The 22,839-nt window shown below is 42.9% G+C and overlaps 1 protein-coding gene across 2 annotated transcripts; it reads left to right on the top strand.

Annotated features, from left to right (window-relative positions):
- The first annotated feature begins 20,604 nt into the window (after window positions 1-20,604).
- Window positions 20,605-22,565, top strand: svbp (small vasohibin binding protein). 2 transcript variants are annotated; one of them, XM_034532792.1, is made up of 3 exons: window positions 20,605-20,703; window positions 21,159-21,293; window positions 21,425-22,565. In XM_034532792.1, exons 2-3 carry the CDS (start codon window positions 21,180-21,182, stop codon window positions 21,509-21,511), a joined length of 201 nt encoding a protein of 66 aa, XP_034388683.1. In that variant the 5' UTR covers window positions 20,605-20,703; window positions 21,159-21,179; the 3' UTR covers window positions 21,512-22,565. The 2 variants fall into 2 exon arrangements, with proteins under 2 accessions (XP_034388683.1, XP_034388682.1); XM_034532791.1 differs by having other exon boundaries at window positions 20,610-20,734.
- The last annotated feature ends 274 nt before the right edge of the window (window positions 22,566-22,839 follow it).

Here is a 22,839-nt window from a genome sequence, read left to right as displayed (position 1 = left end):
TGGAGGATAAATGAAAGAGGAGGTGAGGGGAAAGGAGAGAAGAGAGGAGACAAAATAAGATGGATGTGGGGGACAGAAGAGAGGAGAAGAGGAGACAAAATAAGATGGATGAGGAGGAGAAAAGAGAGGTGAGGAAAGGAGAAGAGAAAAGGGGGATTAGATAAAGATGATGGATGAGGAGGAGAGAAGAGATGAGAGCAGAGAAGATCGGAGGATAGGAGACAAAAGAAGATGGGTGAGGAGAAGAAAGGAGGATAAACATGGGGAGGAGATAAAAGAAGATGGGTTAGGAGAAGAAAAGATGAGAGGAGAGTGGATAAATAAGAGTAGCAAGAGGAGAAAAAGAGAAAATAGGGTGGAGGAGGAGGAAAGACTCTCAGTCCTTATTCAAACAAACACCATCACTGCAGCCTCCAGTCGTCCAGCTGTGCTGAACACTGAGGTGTTCCAGACCTCTCTAATATCCTGCCCTAAAGAGGCAATGGGCACTACGCCACACAAAGAGTGTATTTTATTAGCCCTGTGTGAAGAAGATAAGATGTTCTAGGCCGGAGAGCAGGAGCGAGGAGGGGTTCAGGAGATCGGGCTGCACGCTAATAGAGTTGTAGCTTGCGTCTCCTGATGGGATTATGCAGGAATGTTCAGCTATTCTGTAAAAAAAAAAAAGCAAACAGAATCCGCTCGGCGATGAATAATCAGTGCGCCGACATCAGATGTTCCCCTCCAAACCACCTCTGCGATGTTGCAGCTGTGGTGAGAATCTGCACGTGCCCCAGATTTCACGACACACAACACATAATGAATAATATAAAAAATGGTATAATACAAATTGAAAGTTTATGTCATGGATATACATAAGTCTTTTCCAAAAGGTGAGATAATATCTATTTAGGGAGCACTTGACAGAGTAGCAGTGGGAGGCGTGTCTTAGCGGAGGATCAACTGCATTGTGCAGAGATCCTTCAGATATTCTGATCATTCTCACTCGGGAACAGAAGACAATGCTATTCCAGCTGACCGTTCGGGTCTGAATGAAAAAAAAAAAAAGTGCATCATTCAGCTTTTTTGTTGTCAATACAACAAACAAAATTGTCCAGGTCTTTCGGCTTCCAGCTTCCGGAAAAAGGGTGCAAGAAAAACCATAACGCTGCGTGAGAAGCAGATGCAAAGAATGGACGATCTCAACCAAACGAGATGGAATAAAAAGAGGGATGAACGTTGGACAGTATCATGAAAGGCGTTGCGTGTCGCGGTCCCAAAGCGTGGCGAATTCGACCCAGCGGGGAGACCAAACGCTGGCTTCGGTTTGGACTGTGAAGCAACGGAGCCAGATGCCGAGGCGAACTACTGTGCAGATCCGAAGCTAAAAATGAGGAGTTGTATAACCCTTTTGTTACCTGGAGTGCGTGTGTGTGTGTGCGTGTGCGTGCGTGCGTGCATGCGTGCGTGCGTGCGTGCGTATGTGTGTGCGTGTACATATGAAAACCAATGTGCCACCTCATAAGGGCCACACACACCCACTCACACACTCAGTCTAGCATTTTGTGCTGCATGTGTGTGTTTCCCAGCGTCCCATTCATCCGCCTGCGTCTGTTTGCCGCTTTCGCCACGGATGGGGCCCTGTGATTGGACGGAGACCAAGAAGTCCTCGGGAAGGTGACGACGTTCAGGGGGTAACATTTTATTCTTTACTTTTTTTTCCCGAAATGGCCGCATCTTTGTCCGTGAAACCTCCCCGGAACTGGTTTCTGCCCAGACGCACGAGGATCCCAGTCCTTTGTGATTTGTTATTTTGCTTGGGTCTCTACTGCCCTCAGTGATGACAAGAAGGCCCCAGAACGGGTGGGCAATACAATTCGACTGGAACCGCACACACACACACACGCACACACACACATCATGACATACGACACACACCTTCAAATGTACTTACACACAACTCAGCAAAGGAGCCTCAGTTTGTGTGGAAATCCATGTTGTGGTTTTATAAGTTTCCAAACAAGGACCAGTTTTTATTAAGTCGGGATGAGGAAAAGAAAAAAAAAAACACCCGCAGACACAGAAACAACGAGTTGTGCATTGCTGTCGGCTACGGCAGTCATGTTTCCATCCAAATGGTTTTCAAATTCGGACCGGAGTTCGAGAAATTCTGCAAAAGAAAATTGAACGAATGCTTTATTGCATCCACTACCAAAAGAGGTTGGTGGCGGCAATTCTCCAGTCGTAAAAAATCATCAAACAGAAGAAGAAGGCGCAACAAGTTGACGTGATAAAAAAAAGAGTGAATATACGACGGTGAAAAACAATGTAGAAAAAACGAATGGAATTATGACTTTGGCAGGGTGTCGATGGATCGCGGTACCCGCGGTGCTGCCGAGCACTCTTTTTGATCCCGTCCCAGCTGTGTAGGCGAGGTGTGTTTTAAAAATATATATATAAACTGATAATCCTTTTATCTGGGTCATCTACTGCGCACACACACACACATGCAAACACACACAGCTCACCCGTGTATAACCGGGCACGCACCAGCACCTCTGCTATCTGATGGCGATGCGCTTTCTCTCTGCCAGCAACAGGACCAGCACTGACACACAGGTGGTGAGGAATCCTGGTATGTGAGTGAATGAGTGAGTGAGTGAGTATGTCCATTAATCATACCACAGCCCAAAAGGACAAAACACCCAAATTGATCTTTGTTGTTTGTGTGCGCAAAATGAAAAAAACCTGTAAAGAATGTTTGTACATTAGTACTCAAATAGTGTGCATCGATACAGTTTTGAGGTACTTGTTATTTTCTTGAGTTTCTCCAATTTATACTTTGTAAGGTTCAATGCTCTGCACACCCACAGAGGGTTTTTCAGTTATGTGGCAGATTAGTTTCCACCAGTCTCCGTCGGTCTTCTGCTGTGACTGTAAGTGTTGGGAAACCTGCATCCAGACAGTCTGTAAGATCTGTCTTGTGCATACTATCCACGTCTGACTAACTGGGACTTCTCCGGCCTCTTTTCTGTTTACTTGAAGCCCAGGTCACAGTTCTTGACCTTTCGGTTTGTATCATAACTTGCAAAAAGTGACCCACCCCATTCTATTGTGCGTTTTCCTATCAACACCTGTCAACTCAGGTTGAAGCAACACAACTACATCACGCAAGCAATGTGACAAAAACATCAACGCCGACTTCTCAGCGGGCTCCTGGATCGTTGTTTGTTGGACTCGTACTTCTTTGTCAATGATTACGTGGATAACATACAAAATCTACAAATTACGGCACATTACTTTCCACGGGAATAGCTGCGAACGCGACCAGCCCGTTGTAAATAATGACGGTCGCTCCGTAATTTACCCTTTTTATACATCCGATGGAGAAAGCTGGCTTAGGATCCCATCTCCTGCCAACAGTTGGCCATGTTGGTGTTTTGATTCATATTGTAGAAGGGGGGAGGGCGAGCGCCGGCGTCTCACCTGAAAGGTGCAGCTCTTCACCTGCTGGGGGGAGGAAATGAGTGGTGAAAGGAGAGGTGAAAAGCCCCCGCAGCTCTGCGCATTATCACACTCTTCAGACCCTCTGTGATTTGTAGTGGGGCAGCACACGGGGGTACGTGGCCCTCATGTTGAATATCGGCTTACTGTAAACTACATGATAAATGCACAGGAGAGCAGACGGGAAGGGGGGGGGGGGCATCACTTTATTCAGACCAGGTGGCCATGCGTGCTATGGCCCAAATGACGAGCAGCTGTGGTAGAGTGCTCCCGCCAACACACACACACACACACACACACACACACACTTTCTCCCAAAGACCCAACAGGCTTTTTTTTCTTTTGAGATGCTCGGTTGCTTTCTGTCCATCCAGCAGATCACCACAACCTGCAGGACGAACAGCTGTATCACTGCACTGTCACTCTCATTAATGGCAGAATGAGTCTGATTATCCTAAAGATTGGCCGTCCATCTCGATAAAAACTTTAGCGACCAGGTGCCGGATCGTCAGCACGCGTCTGAGAGGAAGCCGCGACAATGGCGAACAAAGCATCGAAGTAATGAGAATATAATGTCTGACTGCATGTACAAATCGTGAGCTTAACATTTGGTGTTTCAAAGTGAAACGTTTGACTACACTGGTTTCGTCTTTATCAGTTTGCAGATTAAAGTATGTGTCTGTACAAGAGTTCAAGTGGGCCAGAACGATCCAGAACGGAGTCCTGACACCTTTAATTAATATGTAAATTATCTGATTGCTTGTGTTATACATAATAATGTTGTGCGCTGCAGCCGGGCGTTGCTTCCATCTGATGCCCTTGAGATAACCACACAAATAACTCAACAAAGTAATGAACTGGAATCATTAAACCATTGGAATCGAAACGTGAGACGAGAACTGATCATCTCAAAATACGGGATATTTCTGTGATTCAAACAACTGTCACTAAAAATAACGAAAAAAATAGATTTGAAGCTTAAAATGATTAAGGGTCCTCCACGAGAGAGGCAGTGCCCCCGTAATAGGCTCCACCTTCAACCCCTGGCTGCAATCGATGTATTCCAGCATTATCAATGAAAACAATGCGAATGGGGTCGCCTCTAGTGATGAACCTACAAAGAAGACAAGAGTTTTTTTATTTTCTCAGAAGTTGGTGGATATCATACTTCGTGAGGTGATAGAAAACGTTGCCACGTTGCCGTTGAAACAAACCCAATATCTGACCATTGCTGTTGAAGACCAGCTGTGGGCTCCTAGTTGGGAGGTTTGTGTAAATCTTTTTCTGGTCTACATTTTTTATTTTTATTTTGTAGTACTGTATGCTTGTTGAGTACGTGACTGGCATCCCCTACTCTACTGTGAGCCGAGCCGCCGCGCTCCTATGTTGCAGTCACCTGTGTTTTTCTTTTTTGAAGAGCTCTTATCTCTTGCAGCTAGAGCATGACACTAGGGGCTAAGGGCAACAGATCCACGCCAAGTCGTTCTCTCTTTTCCCACCTCTATGTGTATGTGTGTGTTTATGAATTTCAGATTGACTGTGTGGCATGCCTGTCTCGCACGAAGGACCCCGGAGTGCCCGTTTTCAGGCCTAAGCCCGTTCCAACGTCAATTCGCTTTGTCAGTCAATTTGCCTAATGGACCGCCTCGCCTTTCATGTTGAGTTGTTTATCTGGCCCTTGCCCAGCCAACTCTGTTCTTACATGGTCCCAGAGAAACAGACGGTCAGCCAAAAATCCTGCGTATAAAAGCTCTGGGTACACTGCAAGAAATGAGCTTCCATATCACATCTGTATTCGCAATCGTGTTATCCACTAGGTACTGAAAATCAGCAGCCGGTCATGTCAATAAACCCTTTTGCGCAACATGAATTTATACCCATACCGTGCTATTCCTCCATTGTCAACAAGTGAACAAGTGAATACGCACATAGACAGACAAATACAAATCAGGTTTGTGAATGCATGTCCAAAGACTTGATATCCGGCATGGTGTTCCAGATGTCCAATCAGGTCTGTGGACCGGTCTGAATCCCGGGCCAAGAGCAACTCTCACCGCGGCTGCTCCGTGGGAGCCGGGCCGTGACTAACTTGAACCACCGTCACTATTGCTGACCTGCCAGCCAGGAAATAAATACAGCTGGGCGAGACCGTGGACCAGCCCACCTTCCAGTTATGGTCCAAGGTGAACCTCTGCGCAGCGGGGAACTAGTAGATCTGCAGCACAGACTTCTGACAGGCTTTTAGATGATGTTATGAAATGTTGGAAGTGCAGACACATGTAATCAGTCAAACGAGACAACAGTTTCTGACACATTAGAATGGAGAAACAGAAATCCCGTAAGACGCACCAGTAATTTGACTCAAGTCCAATTTTAACCATCGTGGGGAATATTCAACACCTCATGAGAACTATTGTAAAGGGTCTTCTGTGACTTTGAAGGGTTTTAGAAAATAACCCTGATGATGTCATCGGGGTCACTTTGGCCTGAAGACTATTGAGTTGCTTTATGGAAATTGTAGAATCCACCATTTCAGGTGACAGGATTTTTCAGCCTCCACAGAAACAGAAACCCCTAACCCCGATCTGAGCGGGTTCTGAACGGCCACGCCCCTAAAGGGCACTGCACCACTCATTGTTAAATAATTCAAAATGTACAACATTTCTGCACATTTATCCATTCAAATGTTGAGCAAACTTGAACCAGAATATTGAAAAAATAATCAAATAAAGAGGTCTAATTCCCCAGTCGGGTACCATTTAACCAAAAGAGAAGCAAGAGATAACGTAAATAAAAGAGCGGCTTTCAAACCTTTAAACTAACAAAAACAAAAAGTGATGGAAATAGGATTTTCTTTTTATGTACGTATTCATTTGAAAGAAGGTAACCGTCTCATCGCCCCACTGACATCTGATGTTTTCATCTGCCACACTCATCTCTCCAGTGGAGCAGAAGCTTCAGTGGACATCTAAGTCACATGCTTGCACACTAGCGTTTCGACCTGAGCCTAGCCTAAAAACTTCAAGTTTCTTTTTTTTTAATCCAGCGTCTCCATGGAAGGTTTTTAAACATTATTATTGCCTGCAGTCTGCTACTATAATAGATACATGTGTAATGATCTTATATAGTGACATTCAAAACTGAGCTGTTCTAATTGAGTTGGCCTCAGATGTTATATTTCTAACTGGCATTAGCTAAATAGGTCTTTCCTTGATTTCTTGTTCGAATGCTAGCTAAAAAAAACTTTGCCCCCAAGAACTATGTCTGTTGCCACACTCTTCATGGGTGGCTCATAGAGGCACAGGAATATGTTTTTGACGGCAGTATCAATTTTGGGCGACTGCTTTGGGTCCAATTTTTGGCCTTTGAGCTTTTTGATCTGCTTTAATGTGGCCGGTTGCTAACTTTTCTATCAGTCTTCCCATATGAATCCGCTATTCTTTGCACTCAAATATAACTGAAACACTATAGTAATATTGCAGATTGTTTCTAAAAGGATAGCTAAAACCCAGTTCCTGACACCATTGCATTACTCCTTGTCCATCATGAAAACAGTTGTGAGAATAATTATAGAAATACTGTATATTTATGAAACCAACAGAAATCACGAAAAAAGTTAAAGACCAATGTAAAATATTCTGCTGGACATTTACAATATACAATCCATGGCAGCATCCGAGTTGGGAAGCAGCCCCCTCTGATCCACGGCCCATTTGAGCTACCTGGTGGAACCGCGCTGCCCGGGCCTGCGTAACTGTATTGTTGGTGTGACCCATGTCCCGTTCTCCGTGGGCAGAGTAGAGGCATTCCAGCAGCTGTCACGCTCCCAGCCTTAAGTAAACCCTGCTGGCGTAATCGTCCGAGGTAAGCAGCCAGAGGAGTTGCTGAAACACCGCAATCACGCACTCACTTAACAGTGCCCGCATTGAACTAAGCTTAGCGAGCGAGGCAGATCTGGAGCACCTGCAACACCTGCCCGGTCCGACGCGGCATTCGCGTCATATGGGATTTGATATGACATTCCTGCTTGGAGAAGCAGTTCACGTCAGATAAACTCTGATGGAGGTAACTATAACAAGTTGGGTTTGGCAGTGGGCCCACTGTATATGTGGAGGGAAATATCTGGGAAATGATGTTTCAAATAATAAACCCAAGAAGATGGACAGCTATTTGTTCAAAGTCACAATACAAATGTAAAATGTATTTATTACGTTATACGACAACACAGTTACATCATTTCTTTTTTAAAGTTTGAAAAAAGCTGTTTCATTATGAGAACACTTCAACACATGTTGTTACTTAGCTGTTAACAGTTCTAGGGACTATTTCTATGGCAGTAAGTAGTCCCTGACTTATTAAGACATTTGTGTTTTTAAATCTCATTTTCAATACCTCGGGCCTGGACGTTTATTTCTTGACCTTGGGGAAGACCAGCCTCAACTGTCCCAAAAAAAAAGATTTCTACTCGAAAGTTCTACTCTCTAGCTTTTTTGAGTTGAAGGCCATAATTGAAAGCTCTGGAAAGGGTATTGTAAGTGGACCTTACTCAATACCTTTTGCTAGACAATGTTTATATTCCTCTGCGCCAGCAACGGTTGTGGCGTTGTGTTTTTGGGTCGTCTCTCCATCCGTCCATTTGTCGAGCTGTTCCATTCGCACAATATCTCATGAACACAATATCTTGGGAACGCTTGCAGGGAATTTCTTCAAATTTGTACAAATGGCCCCTTGGACTCAAGGATGAACTGATTAGAAATTGGCAGTCAAAAGTGAACTCCCCTGTGACATCACAGAACAAGTTTTTGGCCCAAACTCAGGGCATCTTATGCTAATTATGACAATTTCTCACAAATATCTGATGGGATAAAATGATGGGCAAACATGGATAAAAACTGCAACGTGACTGGTTGGCAGAGGCATACAACGGAGGGCACATTCACATACAGTACGTCTACAAAGGGTTCATTCCTGGCTTTCATTATGAGTAACAGAGCAACATGGATTAGTGAAATACTTGAGGCATAGCGAACAGTGACTACACACACTCCATTTAGATCTAGACATCAGGAAATTGCCACCAAAAAGGGCAGAAAAGGGCCACTGATGCATTTGCCCCTGTGTTATTTACCACAGCAAGACTGCTGTGTTTGTCTCGTTATATACCTCCTTGTCTAACTCACACTTTCTCCCTCTCTCTTCAACACACACACACACAGAGACACACACAGAGGAAGGCCTGTAAGCGTCCTCCTCAATTAGGAGTGTTTAGCTTTAACAGTGCGCCGGCGTCGGCTAAGCCACGGCTCCCTCGAGACCAAGCCGCCAATCTCCCTGAGTCAACACATGCGTACATACAGTACCCGGACCGCCCCACGAAACGACTCAGACACACACATACGCACACATAATCTCAAACACAAGTTGCTACCAACTGTAATCGGTCCGCTAGTTTGCTATTTCAACACAGACAGCGCCCCCTCTGGAGCCCTTTCTCCACAAACACACACACACACAGTGCCGAAACATAGCTCAGGTCACCGGCCTCAACTGTCTGAAATGTGGTTACATGCTGTGTGTGTGTGTGTGTGTGTGTGTGTGTGTGTGTACAGGTGGTATACACTACACTCATTCATACAGAGACACCTGGTTGTCTTGGAGTGTGTGTTCCTGTGTGTGTTCCTGTGTGTGTGTGTGTGTGTGCATGTGTGTGTGTGTGTGCATGTGTTTGTTTTGACAGCTGGGTCTAACCAGGCTGCACGGTGTCCTCAGACGTCCCGCAGAAACCTTAACCCTTTGACCTGCTACCTCAATCGCCACCAACTATACACCTGAAGCTCAATTCAACTGCATCAAAATTCACTCATGTGCCAGAGTCCCGTTCAGGCAACTCAAGTTATTCAAAGATACAATCGCTGGACTCAAGGAGGAGAGTGCGCCGAACCTTGATTGGCCAGATCCGAACAGACACTGCACTAGTTAGTCCCATTATAACATAGCACTGACGCAATATAATATGAGAAAGAAAAGCTACATATAATAATGTACACTTTATTGATCAATAAAATCAGTTATGCAGGTTCCAACTGTAACTTGGCCAGAAATAAGCTATTTAAATGAGTTCCTTTAAGTCAGAAAAAGTGTCTCCTGGATGTTTTATAGTACATCAAATAGGTTTATTCATTGGCTATCAGTAAAAAACACATTTGGTTTCTGAGAAGTCAAGTCTTCATATTGGGCATGGCTTCAAAAGCTTGTCACCAGGGAAACCAGGTCATACTGGTAAGACTTAATGTCAACGACCGACAACAGCTTGACAATGGCGCTAGTGGTGCCCCCTTCGCGGCGCTCACTGGTTTGATTCTCTTTCAATTGAGAAACTGAGAGGCTGTTTTATGTCTCGATGCCCAAACAAGCACGTTGTTGCAGTTACGAACAAATCACGGTGTGCTTACTTGGAACAAAATTCTGTCAATGAATGTTTCTTTTTAAAATTCCCATTGGGTCTCATGTCGGTCTTAAGTTTGATCACTCTTTGTCACTCTTATTGTCCCAGTCGCGTAATCTCAGGAACGCCTCGAGGGAATTTTCTTCCAATTTGGCACAAATGTCCACTCAAAGATGAATGGAGGCGATAATTCTAATTTCAGATTTGTATGCATTGGTGCAATCTTAGAAAAAAAATACACTATATATATATATATATATATATATATATATATATATATATATATATATATATATATACACACACACACACACACACACACACACACACACACGCACACACACACGCACAATACAAAAAGGATAAACCCGTGAGGCCGTTTTGCCACCCTTGTGTCTTGTATTTTTGTCTAATGAAGCCAACCACTTTTGCTCAAAGGGTCTCTGAGTAAACTCTGCATAGAGGTAAGGTTCAATTATTCTTTTTCACATACCTGCTATTGTTACATGATTCATATTGATGTCAAGTTGTAAATGTTCCCCTTTGCCCGACTTGCAATAATGTCATTTTTTTGCAAGTCGGGCACATTATTTTTATTTTCTTCGGGCTTTAACGTTGCATAAGGGATCCCCATTTTCCAAAGAAAAGAGTGACTGTTGGTTATAATCCAACATCATCCTGTAACATTTCGACCACAGGGCTGCAGTGTGCCTGGACCCTGTTGGGAAAACACTCTGCTCTGGAGAATGTTCACTGAATCAAGTGTGTGTTCACAGTCCTGCTGTGTGTGTGTGTGTGTCGTGCTGCGTGCGTGTCCACGTGCGCATGTACCCGTGTGTATGTGTGTGCGTGCCACCAGATCCTAAGAATGCATGTATTGTTTATGACATTCCTGATGTGTGTAGGGAAACCCAAACCGAACGGGGGCTATTCGCTCGCTGCAGACCGTCCACGGGCTTTACCAGACAGAAAATTGGAAGGGTTGGGGTCCAAATTACACTTGGTGAGAGAAGAGAACGCTGCGTTTGTTTCCTGCTCTGCGTGTTCAGCGCGCACACACGCACGCGTGTGTGTGTGTGTGTGCAGTGACGGGTGTGTGTGTTGTGTGGCCTGTGTTTTTCTCTGGCCTCGGCCATAGTGGCCTCACTGCGACAAGCTCTTTAAGGAACATTATCGATTCTATCCTTCTGGACACATGACACACTGGCACTGTGTGTTTGTGTGTGTGTGTGTGTGTAATATCCATCAACGGTATATAAAGATGTGCGACGCATCTCAAACTCAAAATTGAAGCTAGAATATCCCGGGAACGGGCGCTTCCATCTTGTGCCGGTGACATCATTTGGAGCCAGATTATCTGCTGTAGGGTTCAGGGGGTGGAGCCCCGATATCGAGGTCCCGCCCACACACCTGCCCGAGCCAACCACAAGCACAGCGCGGCCACGGCCTGTTACCTTGAGAGCTGTTTGGCTGAGCAAGGCACAACAACTTTACCCACGCTGCCTTTATGAATACATTTATGATCAGAAACGCCATCTGCGTGTCTGCTGATTTACAGGATATGAACACACATGACAGTCCGCATATAACCTCACTCATTAGAAATGCTGCTAAACTTGCTTGCTAGCGATGAGAAAGAGATGCACGTTTTCCGAGGGCAGTGGCAGAGACTCAGGAGTCGAGGTGAGGAGCAAAAACTCTTTTACTAGCAAAAGTCACACGAGGAACACATGGGAAGTACAAAAACGATCTGGCACAGAACAAGGAGTAGACAGACTAAATACACAGGGGAACGGGACACAGGTCGAAACAATGAGGGGCGGGCTTGCAATCAAACAGGAGGCAGAGGAGTGGCTGAGGGCAGTTGAGTGGAATGAACAATCAGGGACAGGGCAGACGATCACAGGGACAGGAAGTGCAGGGAAACAGAGGACACAAGAGACAAGGACTTCAAAATAAAACAGGAAACAAGACACAAAAACCCAGACCATGACACAAGGAGGTCTACTTGAGAATGCTACTAGGGAAAAATCAACCATGAACCTAAATATAACACTGACCCTGTGTTCAATAGAGTTGTCTTAGTTAGAGGCCTGATGATGTACACATGCTGTGCAGAAAGTAAGTAACATGGTATAATTGTGCTGCAATAAAAAAAGAAGGTGACAAACAATGTCTTGTTCACAGAAAGTCTGCTCACTAAATAGCCCACTAAATATTCATGTAACAAATGGGTTATTGAGAGAGTAAGGTTATACCTATGGAGGGGGTGAAAATGGGTAGAATATTCATTTCTGGTATACATTTTCAGAATCATCACACATTCTGTCTGGCAAGACGTGAGCGTGATCGAGGGGGGGTCCACGCTCGGCAAAAGTAAACAAAGTGGTGTGTTCGGCTGATCGCTGGCGTTTAGAGGCTTTACTAAGTGGCACCTGGTCACTGCCAAAACAAACAAAACCGCGCACGTGTGTGTGTGTGTGTGTTTATGTGAGACGCATGTGTGTCTGCACGCACATGCGTGGGCGAGCGTGTTGCTGCTAAGTGCCGCCGTGTGTCAGCCAACACAAACAGGCTTAATGAGAAGCAGCTCTTGGGACAGAGAGCAAGAAAGTGAGTGTGTGAGAAAGACAGAGTGAAAGAGAGAGAGAGAGACGGAGGAGACCCGGCCAGGCCAAGCACACTGACCCCGCTGTCTCTCTCCCGCGGACTTAAAGGACACACTGTTCCCCTCTGTCCCCCTCCTATAGCATGACCATCACCTTCATCAGCCTCGACCCGCCCTCTCACTCCTCCACACGCCTGAATTTCACCCCTCTCTCTACTCGCTGCCTGCTGGGGTGTGAGGGTGAAGGGACCAGGGGGAGCGATAAGGGAAGGAGGGGTGGGGTGGAGTACGAGTTGAGTGATGGCAATTAGAAGTAAATTCGGGAAACACGGGGGTTGTTCTGCTGAACCGGTTCAGAGATGCCATAAAGAGATTTACATAAGTCTGATGTTGAAGGTCAAATAAGTAGGCTACTGACTTTGTCTCGCACTTGTTTTTTAGGACTCATATTTCATATTTAAGAGCTGATGATACAGCTGTTGCACAAAACAAACGTCTGTGATGGCCGACGAAGTTGATGCTCCATGCATACAATTTTGTCTGACTTCTTTCGCCTGATGGCCCCTTAGATTTATCTTGCAATTCTCGACAGGCCCGACCCCCAGGTTGGAAAAGTTATCAAGTAGTAAGTAATATGACAGCTCTATCAAGGACAATTACTTGTAATTGAGTATCTTTTTTAAGTAAAGGCTCTTTATCTTCACCCACTGCCGTGCAGTTAGCCACAGAGGCTACTTTCTGTGTTTACCTTTGGACAAGCCTTTGAAATACTTCATGTTCAGCAACACTGAAAAGTACCTTTAAAATGTACCTTTATTATGTCTAAAACGCTCTTTCAAAATTAAGTAATTAATTAAATAGATAAACAAATAAACAAAACAAAGTTATTGTTCTGTTTGAAACCAAGTTAATGTTGACTGTCTTTTACGTTACTTAGTAACATAACTTCCGAACTGAACTAAAGCCAATTATGTAGCAAACGTAGTTATTTAACATAACTTACATACTTATTTGAACCCAAACCTCGACCCTGAACAATCCTTATTTTCCTTAAACCTAACCAAGTAGTTTTGTTACGTCAGTAAACCTTAAAACTAAGTAAACCGACGTTTGAAGTTTATTTTGAAAAGACACTGTATGCATGTAATGTCTCGTCCAAAAACTAGGAGAAATTAGTGTCTTAGTTTGAAACGTGGGGTCACCGACCAAGCTTTGGTATTTGACGAGTTGTGAGTGAGAACACGTTGCACACATTACAGAAGCTAGTGGACCCAAGATAATTTCTGGTTAAAAAGATATAAAACTATTTGATACATCCGGTTGATTGACACACTGAGCTACTGCCATGTCCCATCCATCCACCAGATGCCCTCGGACTTTCCCTCCTTTCCTGAAATTTCTGAAATTGTTGCATTTTCATCCCGGACTCAACCCATACGGCTTTCTCTCCTCGTAGATAAATAGCTTAGTTAGTTATAACCTTGTCTACTTAATAAAGCGTTCAATAATGAGTTGGTTTTCATGTTCAGTTTTCAGTCTATTGATGGCTATTCTATGAGTTGGCCAACTTCAAAATGAAACTCTTGTCTGTTGGCTCTTGGCTGCCTCTAAAGAAACGGTTTCACTTTGATGTTTGGTAATGTAAAGAACTAGTGGATGTTTAACTGTTTAATTATGCTTCCATTTACTTCTTGCTCCTGCATCGCACAAACAAAACCTGCTGAGCAGCAAGACCACCGAGACATAGAGATGTCCTGAGCTGATGACAAACAAGGGAGATAAAGATTTTACTTTTGGACTGGTCATTGAAGAAGTTTTTTGTCTTTTGTTCTTTTGTGCAAAAGGCCCCCACCACCTATCTATTGTAGTTGCTTTGTGTCTATTTGAAATCTTTTTGTGTCTCTTTGTAGTCAATTTGAGTCTCTATGTGGCTCCTTTCATAGTTGTCTTTGTGATCTTTTTGTGTCTCTTTGTTTTATGTTTCTTTCTAGTCATTTTACGCGTTCTACCTGGTTGCTACTAGTCTCTAAGACCTTTTGTATGTGACCCCTGACAACGTGGGTTCTATCTAATCTAGGGCTGTGTCCGATAGACCTGTGCAGTAATCCATCACTGGTCACCTCACGGCAAGATGCCATGATGACACCTTTTCAATATCATGCAGCGATTTCCCTGCTTCTCTTTGTCCGTCTTTCTTTTTCTGTCTTCTATTTTGTATCTGGTTATATATAAGTGTGTGTGTGTGTGAGCACTCACCATAAGGCTGTCATTTCAGACCGTCATGCCAAATCTGCCCACTCAAGTTTTTTTTCTCTGCAATATATGGCTTACAATATTTTTTTTTTCACTCCCTGAGCGTTTTGTTTACTTAGTCCACTACTTTAAAACTTTTTACGAATAGGTCTTGTCACAACTTTAAGAACACAATGAGTAGGACAGTTTTTTTCATTCAAAAGCCCTGCGCGTACATGAGAGTAGTAACAACACAAAGGGGGGGGGGGGGGGGGGGGGTTGTTATGTGAGAGACTGGAAGAGGAGACAGGCGATTAAGGTCCAAAGTCCCTCAGACTCCAGGAGGATCCTGATGCTGAGAGGGGGGCTGGCCACAGTCAGTTGTGGAATACAGATGTTTCGGAATTTAAGATTAGACTTTAGCAAGTTGTTTGCAAAGAGGTGCTATTAGCTCCGAGATAGATCACTCAATGTATCAAAGTACCAAGGCTTACTGCACCCATTTCTACCTAACAGACAAAACTAAAACCTCAAAAACCTCTAAATCATCATTATCATTTATATTGCCCACTACATTGCCAAAAGCCCAAATTCTACATTACATTCATTTGTATAATCGAAATACAGACACTCATACCCAAAAAAATGTCGCTTTGAAACCACAATGTTTTATCCCATTGCCATTACAGCATTAAATCATGCATTCTATTATATCTGGGTCCTCGATTAATAATATCAGTTTTTACTATTTTCCACAAGATTGAGCCATTTTCTCATGGTTGTCCTACCAAATATGCTATTTGCCCCGGTTTCCACTCGGGGCATTGCTGCTGTATTACGGAGCAATGCATTGTTATGTTCAACGCATACAAATTTAAAGAAATGTTGCTGCTAATCCCAGATAGATATAAATATAAATTTGACATTTCTGTTCCCATTTGGAGCAACTTTTATAAAGGGGTTTAAGTCTCACAACTTGAATATTAGGCCTATACATTTAAAGGACTTTGAAATCACGATGTTGAACTGCTATTTTATTTTAAGAAGGCAGTAATTAGGTCTGATAAGACTGATAAGACTACCTTTCTTAAAAGACTTGTGACGGGACTTGGACTCAGACTCAATGAGGGCTTTCGACTTGACTTGGACTTGATTTAAAACCTTGACATGCGGCTTTCACTATGATATGACCCGCCATTAAATACCTGAGATGTTTGTTCTCAGGAATAACTACTTCATTGACATCCTCTTTTCACACCTTAGCAGATTCTGCGGGTCCTCCGTTGTACAAGGCAGCCGCCTGTAACTGTAAATGTGTAGCAGAGGATGTTCAGACGGCATAATGCTGAAAACATTTCCCAGCATCAAAAAAGAAAACCTCAAATACAAGCTGACAGGAGTGTGCGTTTTGTCATGTTTGTGTTTGTGTGTGTGTGTGTCTGTGTGTGTGTGTGTGTGTGTGTGTGTGTGTGTGTGTGTGTGTGTGTGTGTGTGTGTGTGTGTGCCTGACCCCTGCTTGTCAGGTCATATCCTGTCCATATCTTTCACTTTTTTTTTTGTGTGTGTGTGTCCAGTTATTTTAGGCACAGTCACCGTGGTTGTTTATTTTTAGTTCTGAAAGACTGTGTGTGTGTGTGTGTGTGTGTGTGTGTGTGTGTGTGTGTGTGTGTGTGTGTGTGTGCGTATGTACATGTCTATGGGGATTTGTACACACCATGCTTTTGTGTGTGCGCGTGCTGGTGTATGCGTGTGTGTTCTTTGGCAGTGGACTGGCGAGCGAGGGTTAGGAGGTTGTGGTGAGTTTGTGTGTTCAGGGCTGTTGGTGTGAAAGAGCAGTCAGAGCTGCGCTTCCCCCCGGAGAGAGAGTTTAATTTAGAAGAACAAGGCCCCTAACACACACTTGTGCCGCTGCCGTCTCCATGGCCCGTCTCTCCGCACCTCATCCCTCCCTTCCCTCTCTGCCACTCTATAAACCTTTAACCATCTCTCCATCTACTCTTCCCTCACTTCTTAACCTTTGCATCTCTTTTCTTCTTCTGTCTTTCCCTCTGAATCGAATAACGGGTAGCCTTTAGCCACTGATTAAAGGGCACACGTCGTGCTCATTTTCAGGTTCATACTTGGATTCTGGGTTTCCACTAGAACATGCTTACATGCTTTAATTTCTTCTTTTTTTAAACATTATTCTTCCTCATACTGTCTGTTTGAATATACCTTTATTCACCCTCTGTCTGAAACGCTCCGTTTAAGCGCCTGTCTCTTTAAGACCACCTTCCAGAAAAAGTCAAATCTGTTCTGATTGGCTTGTGAGAAAAAATACAAGGTAAGATAAGATAGAACTTTATTCATCCCGAAACATATTCTTGTGCCAGAGTTTGATCAAAGATTACAACAGAAGAATAACTAAAAAATCAAATAAACAACATAAAAATATAAACATAGTTAAATGTTATTCTAGGTAATAGAATAACAATTATTAAGTAATACTGACTTAATAGAATAGAATAGCGTAGCATAGAGTAAAAATATTAAGTGTATAAGAAGTTTTACGAACAACAGTGCCTAGTAGAAACTAAAATAATAAAGTAATATATAGCATGATATGGTGCAATATAGTCTCAAGTGTCTGACCTTGTTTATTTAGTTACAAATTATTCATGAAATATAACACACATGTATGTTTCACGATTGTGTAACATCATCTGCCCAATATTAACGACATCTCAGGTTCATTAGGGAGCCACGTAGTCGCTCGTCTCACCTGCACCACCTTTTTTCCTGTGATTTGTTGCTAAGTTTGGTTCAGTCATGACTGGGTGGGTGTTTGTGCTTTGACTTTCCCAGAAACCACTTGTCAATCAAACAACGTGGTCAGTATATGGTGACGTCTTTCCCCTCGGATAACTTTCTCTGGGTGGTGTGCTTTGCATGATCGCATCCTGACTGTACATCCTGAAGATTTTATTTGTGGGGGTTTGTGTCTGCAGATTTTAACGATTTCATGAATTTTGTTAAGGGGACATAACTAGTGTGTTGTATAAAAGGGAGCATAACGTGAAAAAAAAACCTTTTTCAATCCGTGCTCACATACATTGAGGGCACTATGAATATAGTGCCCTCAATCTGAGTATCTCCACCAAAGGGAACTACCTTTACATAGGTGCACCATTTTTTTTGCATGCCAATCAGAGGAGATTAGTTTTTTTCTTAAAGGGGGCTTAAAGACACTAAACCAAAGTATTTCAGACAGAGGGTGAATATTTAAATAGGATAAGAATATCGTGTTTTTTTAACATTAAAGCATGTAAACATGTTCTAGTAGAAAACCAAAAGACAAGTATGAACCTGAAATGAGCATAATATGTCCCCTTTAAATGCTGACAGAGAGCAGCAAAGCAAAAACATTTACATCAATTCCTATAGTGTTTTTTTTTTACTGAAAAGCAGTTTATAAAAGTGTGTCTTTTACCTTGATGCTGCTGTGCATATGGAGCAGCAGGCCTAGCTGTTGTCTGCAGTGTTCAGCAGGTTGTTCTTGGCAGGATATTGTTTCGAGGGAGACCACTCTCCTGTAGTTGGAGGATAAATCCAGGTAAACCGTTGGTATGCCGCACGATAAATCTCTACGCCGTAGCACTGCCAGAGGGCACACATGCAGAAAGTCAGACTCGAGTTCACAACTATCAGACTATCAGAATTGTCAGGTAGTTTGGTCTGAGAGGTGCGATTTACCTCATTTCATATGTGAGTGTTTAGTGATTCTGTCCCTTCGTAATGACTATTTTTGTTTCTGAGGTGATACATGTGTTCTGGACCACCCCTCAGCTGGTGTCAGGCTCACTCCTCACTCAGCTGACTTATGGTGGCCTGAGAGGTGTGTGTGTGTGTGCGTGTGTGTGTGTGTGTGTGTGTGTGTGTGTGTGTGTGCACTCAAATAAGTGAGTGTGTGTGTGCACTCAAATAAGTGAGTGTGTGTGTGTGCACTCAAATAAGTGAGTGTGTGTGTGTGTGTGTGCACTCCAATAAGTGAGTGTGTGTGTGTGTGTGTGTGTGTGCACTCCAATAAGTGAGTGTGTGTGTGTGTGTGTGTGTGTGTGTGTGTGTGTGTGTGCACTCAAATAAGTGAGTGTGTGTGTGTGTGTGTGCGTGCGCGTGCGCGCACTCAAATAAGTACAGCTGGACTATTAGACAAGAGCGACACCTTGTGGTCAGACCCAGTTAGAAAGTAGTAGTAGACGCCTGCTGCTGCTTTTGGTTGGAAAACCTCCCTCCACCTTCTTCCCAAAGGCAACGCCTTCGTGACTGAGTTCACAGAGTCCACAAGTCCGTAATATTTTCTGAAATAGATTGTTTGGTCATTTCCGATTAGTGGAACATGAACATTGTCTTGCAGTTGAATGCACTATTTAAACAAATGTATCCAGTATTGTTTGCTCGTTTACCTTTTTTTGGGAAGTTAAGAACCTGCAGTCTCTTCTGGGATTTCTCTACTTTAACACAAAATGGATGAATGATTAAAAAAACATTACTTTATTGTCTTCTCTTTGGTGTCCATAAAGCACATTTGTATTGATAAATTGTAAATAAAAAAGATTAGAAAAATAAGCACGTCAATCTTGAAATTGCCTATTGATTTGTATATTGTGGCCATGATAGCAGATAGTTATATATTTGTTCTTTCTTTATTATCTGTGGGTTGAAAGGAAGGAATTTGTGGTGCGGTGCATTACAATAAACCAAGTTTGAGAATAGAATTAAGCCAATTTGAAGAAATAGAATAGAATTGAAATGTTCAAACACGGTGGTGTAGTGGCTAGCACTGTCGCCTCACAGCAAGAGGGCCGTGGGTTCTATTCCCGGTCGGAGCGGTCCTTCTGTGTGGAGTTTGCATGTTCTCCCCGTGGCAGCGTGGGTTCTCTCCGGGCTCTCCGGCTTCCTCCCACAGTCCAAAGACATGCTGCAGGTTAATTGATCTCTAAATTGCCCATAGGTGTGAATGTGAGAGTGAATGGTTGTATGTCCCTACATGTGCCCTCGATGGACTGGCGGCCTGTCCAGGGTGTCCCCTGCCTTCGCCCTATGTCAGCTGGGATAGGCTCCAGCGCCCCCGCGACCCTAATGAGGATTAAGCGGTATTGAAAATGGATGGATGTTCAAACACATGTCAAATTTCTTATCTGTGTAGATAGTTGAATTATATGCAATGGTTTGGGCCCTATAGTGGGTTGAACAACACAGACCAGCCAAAGTCCTTATTTGCAGTGACTCCATGTCTGCACTAACCAGTCTGAAGTCAGCTGTGTCCAAAAACTCAACAATATCTGTTATTTAAAAAAAAGTCAATTAAATCAAAAGCAATAGAACAAGACACTCAAGTTATATTTATGGGATACCGGCTCATATAGGTTTCATAGGAAATGGAAAAATGGACAAACTAGCCAAACAAGCACTAAAGAAAAACAAAATAGACATCTGTATCAAGTTATCCAAATCAGAGTGCACCTCTGGCAGGCACCAGAAACTGTACAACATGTTTTCTCCACCTGTGTTTTAGAGAGGAGAAGCATCATGGAGGAAATGCAAAGAATATGGATGAGAGGAAGAGAGCTGATTAATATACTGCAGTGGGGCTCTCATGATCTGGGAAGAATAAGGGTTTACAAACTTCCTGTGAGCAACAGAACTGATGGGGAATGTTTAGTAGTTAGCAACGTAGAAACTGACTCAAACCAAAAGATGGCGGTAATGCAATAAATGAAATGCAAGCTGCCGTTAAACTCCACAGAAGAAGAAGACAACGGCGGAAACAACCAGCCGGAACCTTTGAACTAAACTGTGAAAGTCGGATTTGTTTATTGGTGACACCGTGGGAACAGCTGTCAGCTAGGGACTATATACAGCCACCCTTCTGGCTAACTCAAACGTCGATCAAATTGTATGACTTATTTCCGTTTTATATTTCACGGGTAGGTGCACTGTTAACTGGAATAAACCCGATTCTGTAGGTCGGGATGTTGGAAATAACATCAGCGTTAGCTAGCTAACGTTAGCTAACTGGGCCAATAACGTTATATGAGTTTCTTAACTTAGCTAAAGCGTAACATAATTGTACGTAAGCCAAAATGTCCTGCAAGTAAAAAAAAAAAGACCTTTAATAAACTTACTAACCTACACATTGTGACATTGTTTACCGTTTATGTATGCTAACGATATGCAAGTTATGTTATTCAAATACAACAAATAAAAAGGCTTGGACGACGACTAGTGTGTCGACTTTAGCTCGGAATTGATGTCGCTTTGGGTTGTTTGTAGCTATATTTACAGATAACCAATATTTTTTAAGTGTGAAGTTTAATAAGTGGTTTGTTTTTTTAATCTTAAACCTTCCAGGTTGATTGGAGGACTGTTGCCATGGAGCCAGCCTGCCGTAAAGACAAGCCAAAGCTGAACTCCACCCCGACCAGAGGAGACAGAGCCAGGCAGAAATCTGCGCAACAAGAACACAAACAGCGACAGAGAGCAGAGGTGAGCCAACGCCACCGCTTTTTACAGCTGGCACAGGTTCTCTTCTAGTAGTACATTTAACTTATGCCACATTACTTCTCACTTCTATGTGATCAACTGTGTCCGCTGTCTTTCCTTCTATTGATTTACAGATTTATGCCCTGAACAAGGTGATGACGGAGTTGGAGCAGCAGCAGTTTGAGTCCTTTTGTAAACAGATGCAGTCACAAGGAGAATGATGAGAGCTGCCTTCCTTTTCCATCTGGACCAGGGCCCTGCAGAAGCCCCATGTACGCACGCTATCGCCTCCATGCAGTCAGACACTTCTACTTACGCTGACGTTCAGCAAGACAATCGTTGCTCTTGGTGTTTTACCGTCTCAAATTCCTGACTATACAAAATACTATAAAACTACAACTATACTATGAAACAAACTACAGAAATATTAACACATGATCTCCAGTATAGTAGGACATCAGTCCAACCAATCACATCAGGAGTGACAGGTTATTATTCTACGACTTCTATCATTTAAACAGAGATTACACATTATGAGCAGTAAACGTTCAAGTGGAACTGCTCTTAAGGAACAGACAGCTGTCTAGTATTTTTATTTGTATAATATTTTAATGTGATGTAAAAATTGTTTTAAAAACTCCTAAAGAAATGAGAAGACAGGCAAACTGTTGATACAGCGGAAATAAAATGGCATGTGTGGCTCTGTAGGAGGCCTCGACAGAGAGAAACTCAGGATTTCTTAAAGAAAACCTCTTTCTGGAACTGAAAACCAGAGATTTCCTCATCTCCGGTTGAACTAACTCTGAGCTTTCACTAATCCCACTTTCTGAAACAGGGCCCCGAATATACCAGAGAGTATTGTTTTAATTAACCAACACGATTTTTAAATGGGAACAACTGCGAGCAGAGTTTCATGTTTCCTACAGACACATCAAGTCAGCGACATATTCTTTGCCTTAATATCTGCCTTTGTAACAATTATGTCACGGTTTAACTGAGCTTGTATGCAAGTTTTCTCTGAGAAACATCCAAAGGGCTTTGGACGTCCAACTCCCAACAGCAGAGCAAGAGGTTGTTGTAGGTTGTTGTCATGAATATTGCTTAATGTAGAATTAAAGTAGACGGTTCCATTAATATGCCAGTGTTAATGGTGCTCACTTTGAACACTATCTTCACTGTAAGATATTTATATAAACTTAAGTATGTCATCCACTCGCACTTAAGTTATACCATTTTTATTTAATGCAAATAAAAAGTGAGTTTTTTTTAAAGAAATATGTGTTTTTGTTTGACAGTTTCTGCATCCTATCCACATACTGAAGTAAAATGGCGTGTCCAATCTTAACTTCCTTTGTAACTGTTCTTCAAATGTGGTTTAACTAATTCAGGCTAACATGCTAGCATCAGACTGAAATAATCCTGTTAATTCAAATCCAGCTAAATGAGCCCTTTGAACAAAAGTCATCTTGAGTAACAGTACGCTCTTATTTTGAAGTAAAAGGAAGTGGAATAGAAAGCGTTGAAACCATTATCAGCGTCCATATGATTA

Source organism: Cyclopterus lumpus, chromosome 5, assembly GCF_009769545.1.
Source record: "Cyclopterus lumpus isolate fCycLum1 chromosome 5, fCycLum1.pri, whole genome shotgun sequence".
Taxonomy (NCBI): Eukaryota; Metazoa; Chordata; class Actinopteri; order Perciformes; family Cyclopteridae; genus Cyclopterus; species Cyclopterus lumpus.
This window is presented reverse-complemented; position numbering and strand designations above follow the sequence as displayed.

Bases quoted from the DNA above. Each gene is read 5' to 3' on its own strand.
- svbp (XM_034532792.1), top strand. From the start codon at position 21,180: ATGGAGCCAGCCTGCCGTAAAGACAAGCCAAAGCTGAACTCCACCCCG. The intron at 21,294-21,424 runs GTGAGCCAACGC...ATTGATTTACAG, and splicing joins AACAGCGACAGAGAGCAGAG to ATTTATGCCCTGAACAAGGT.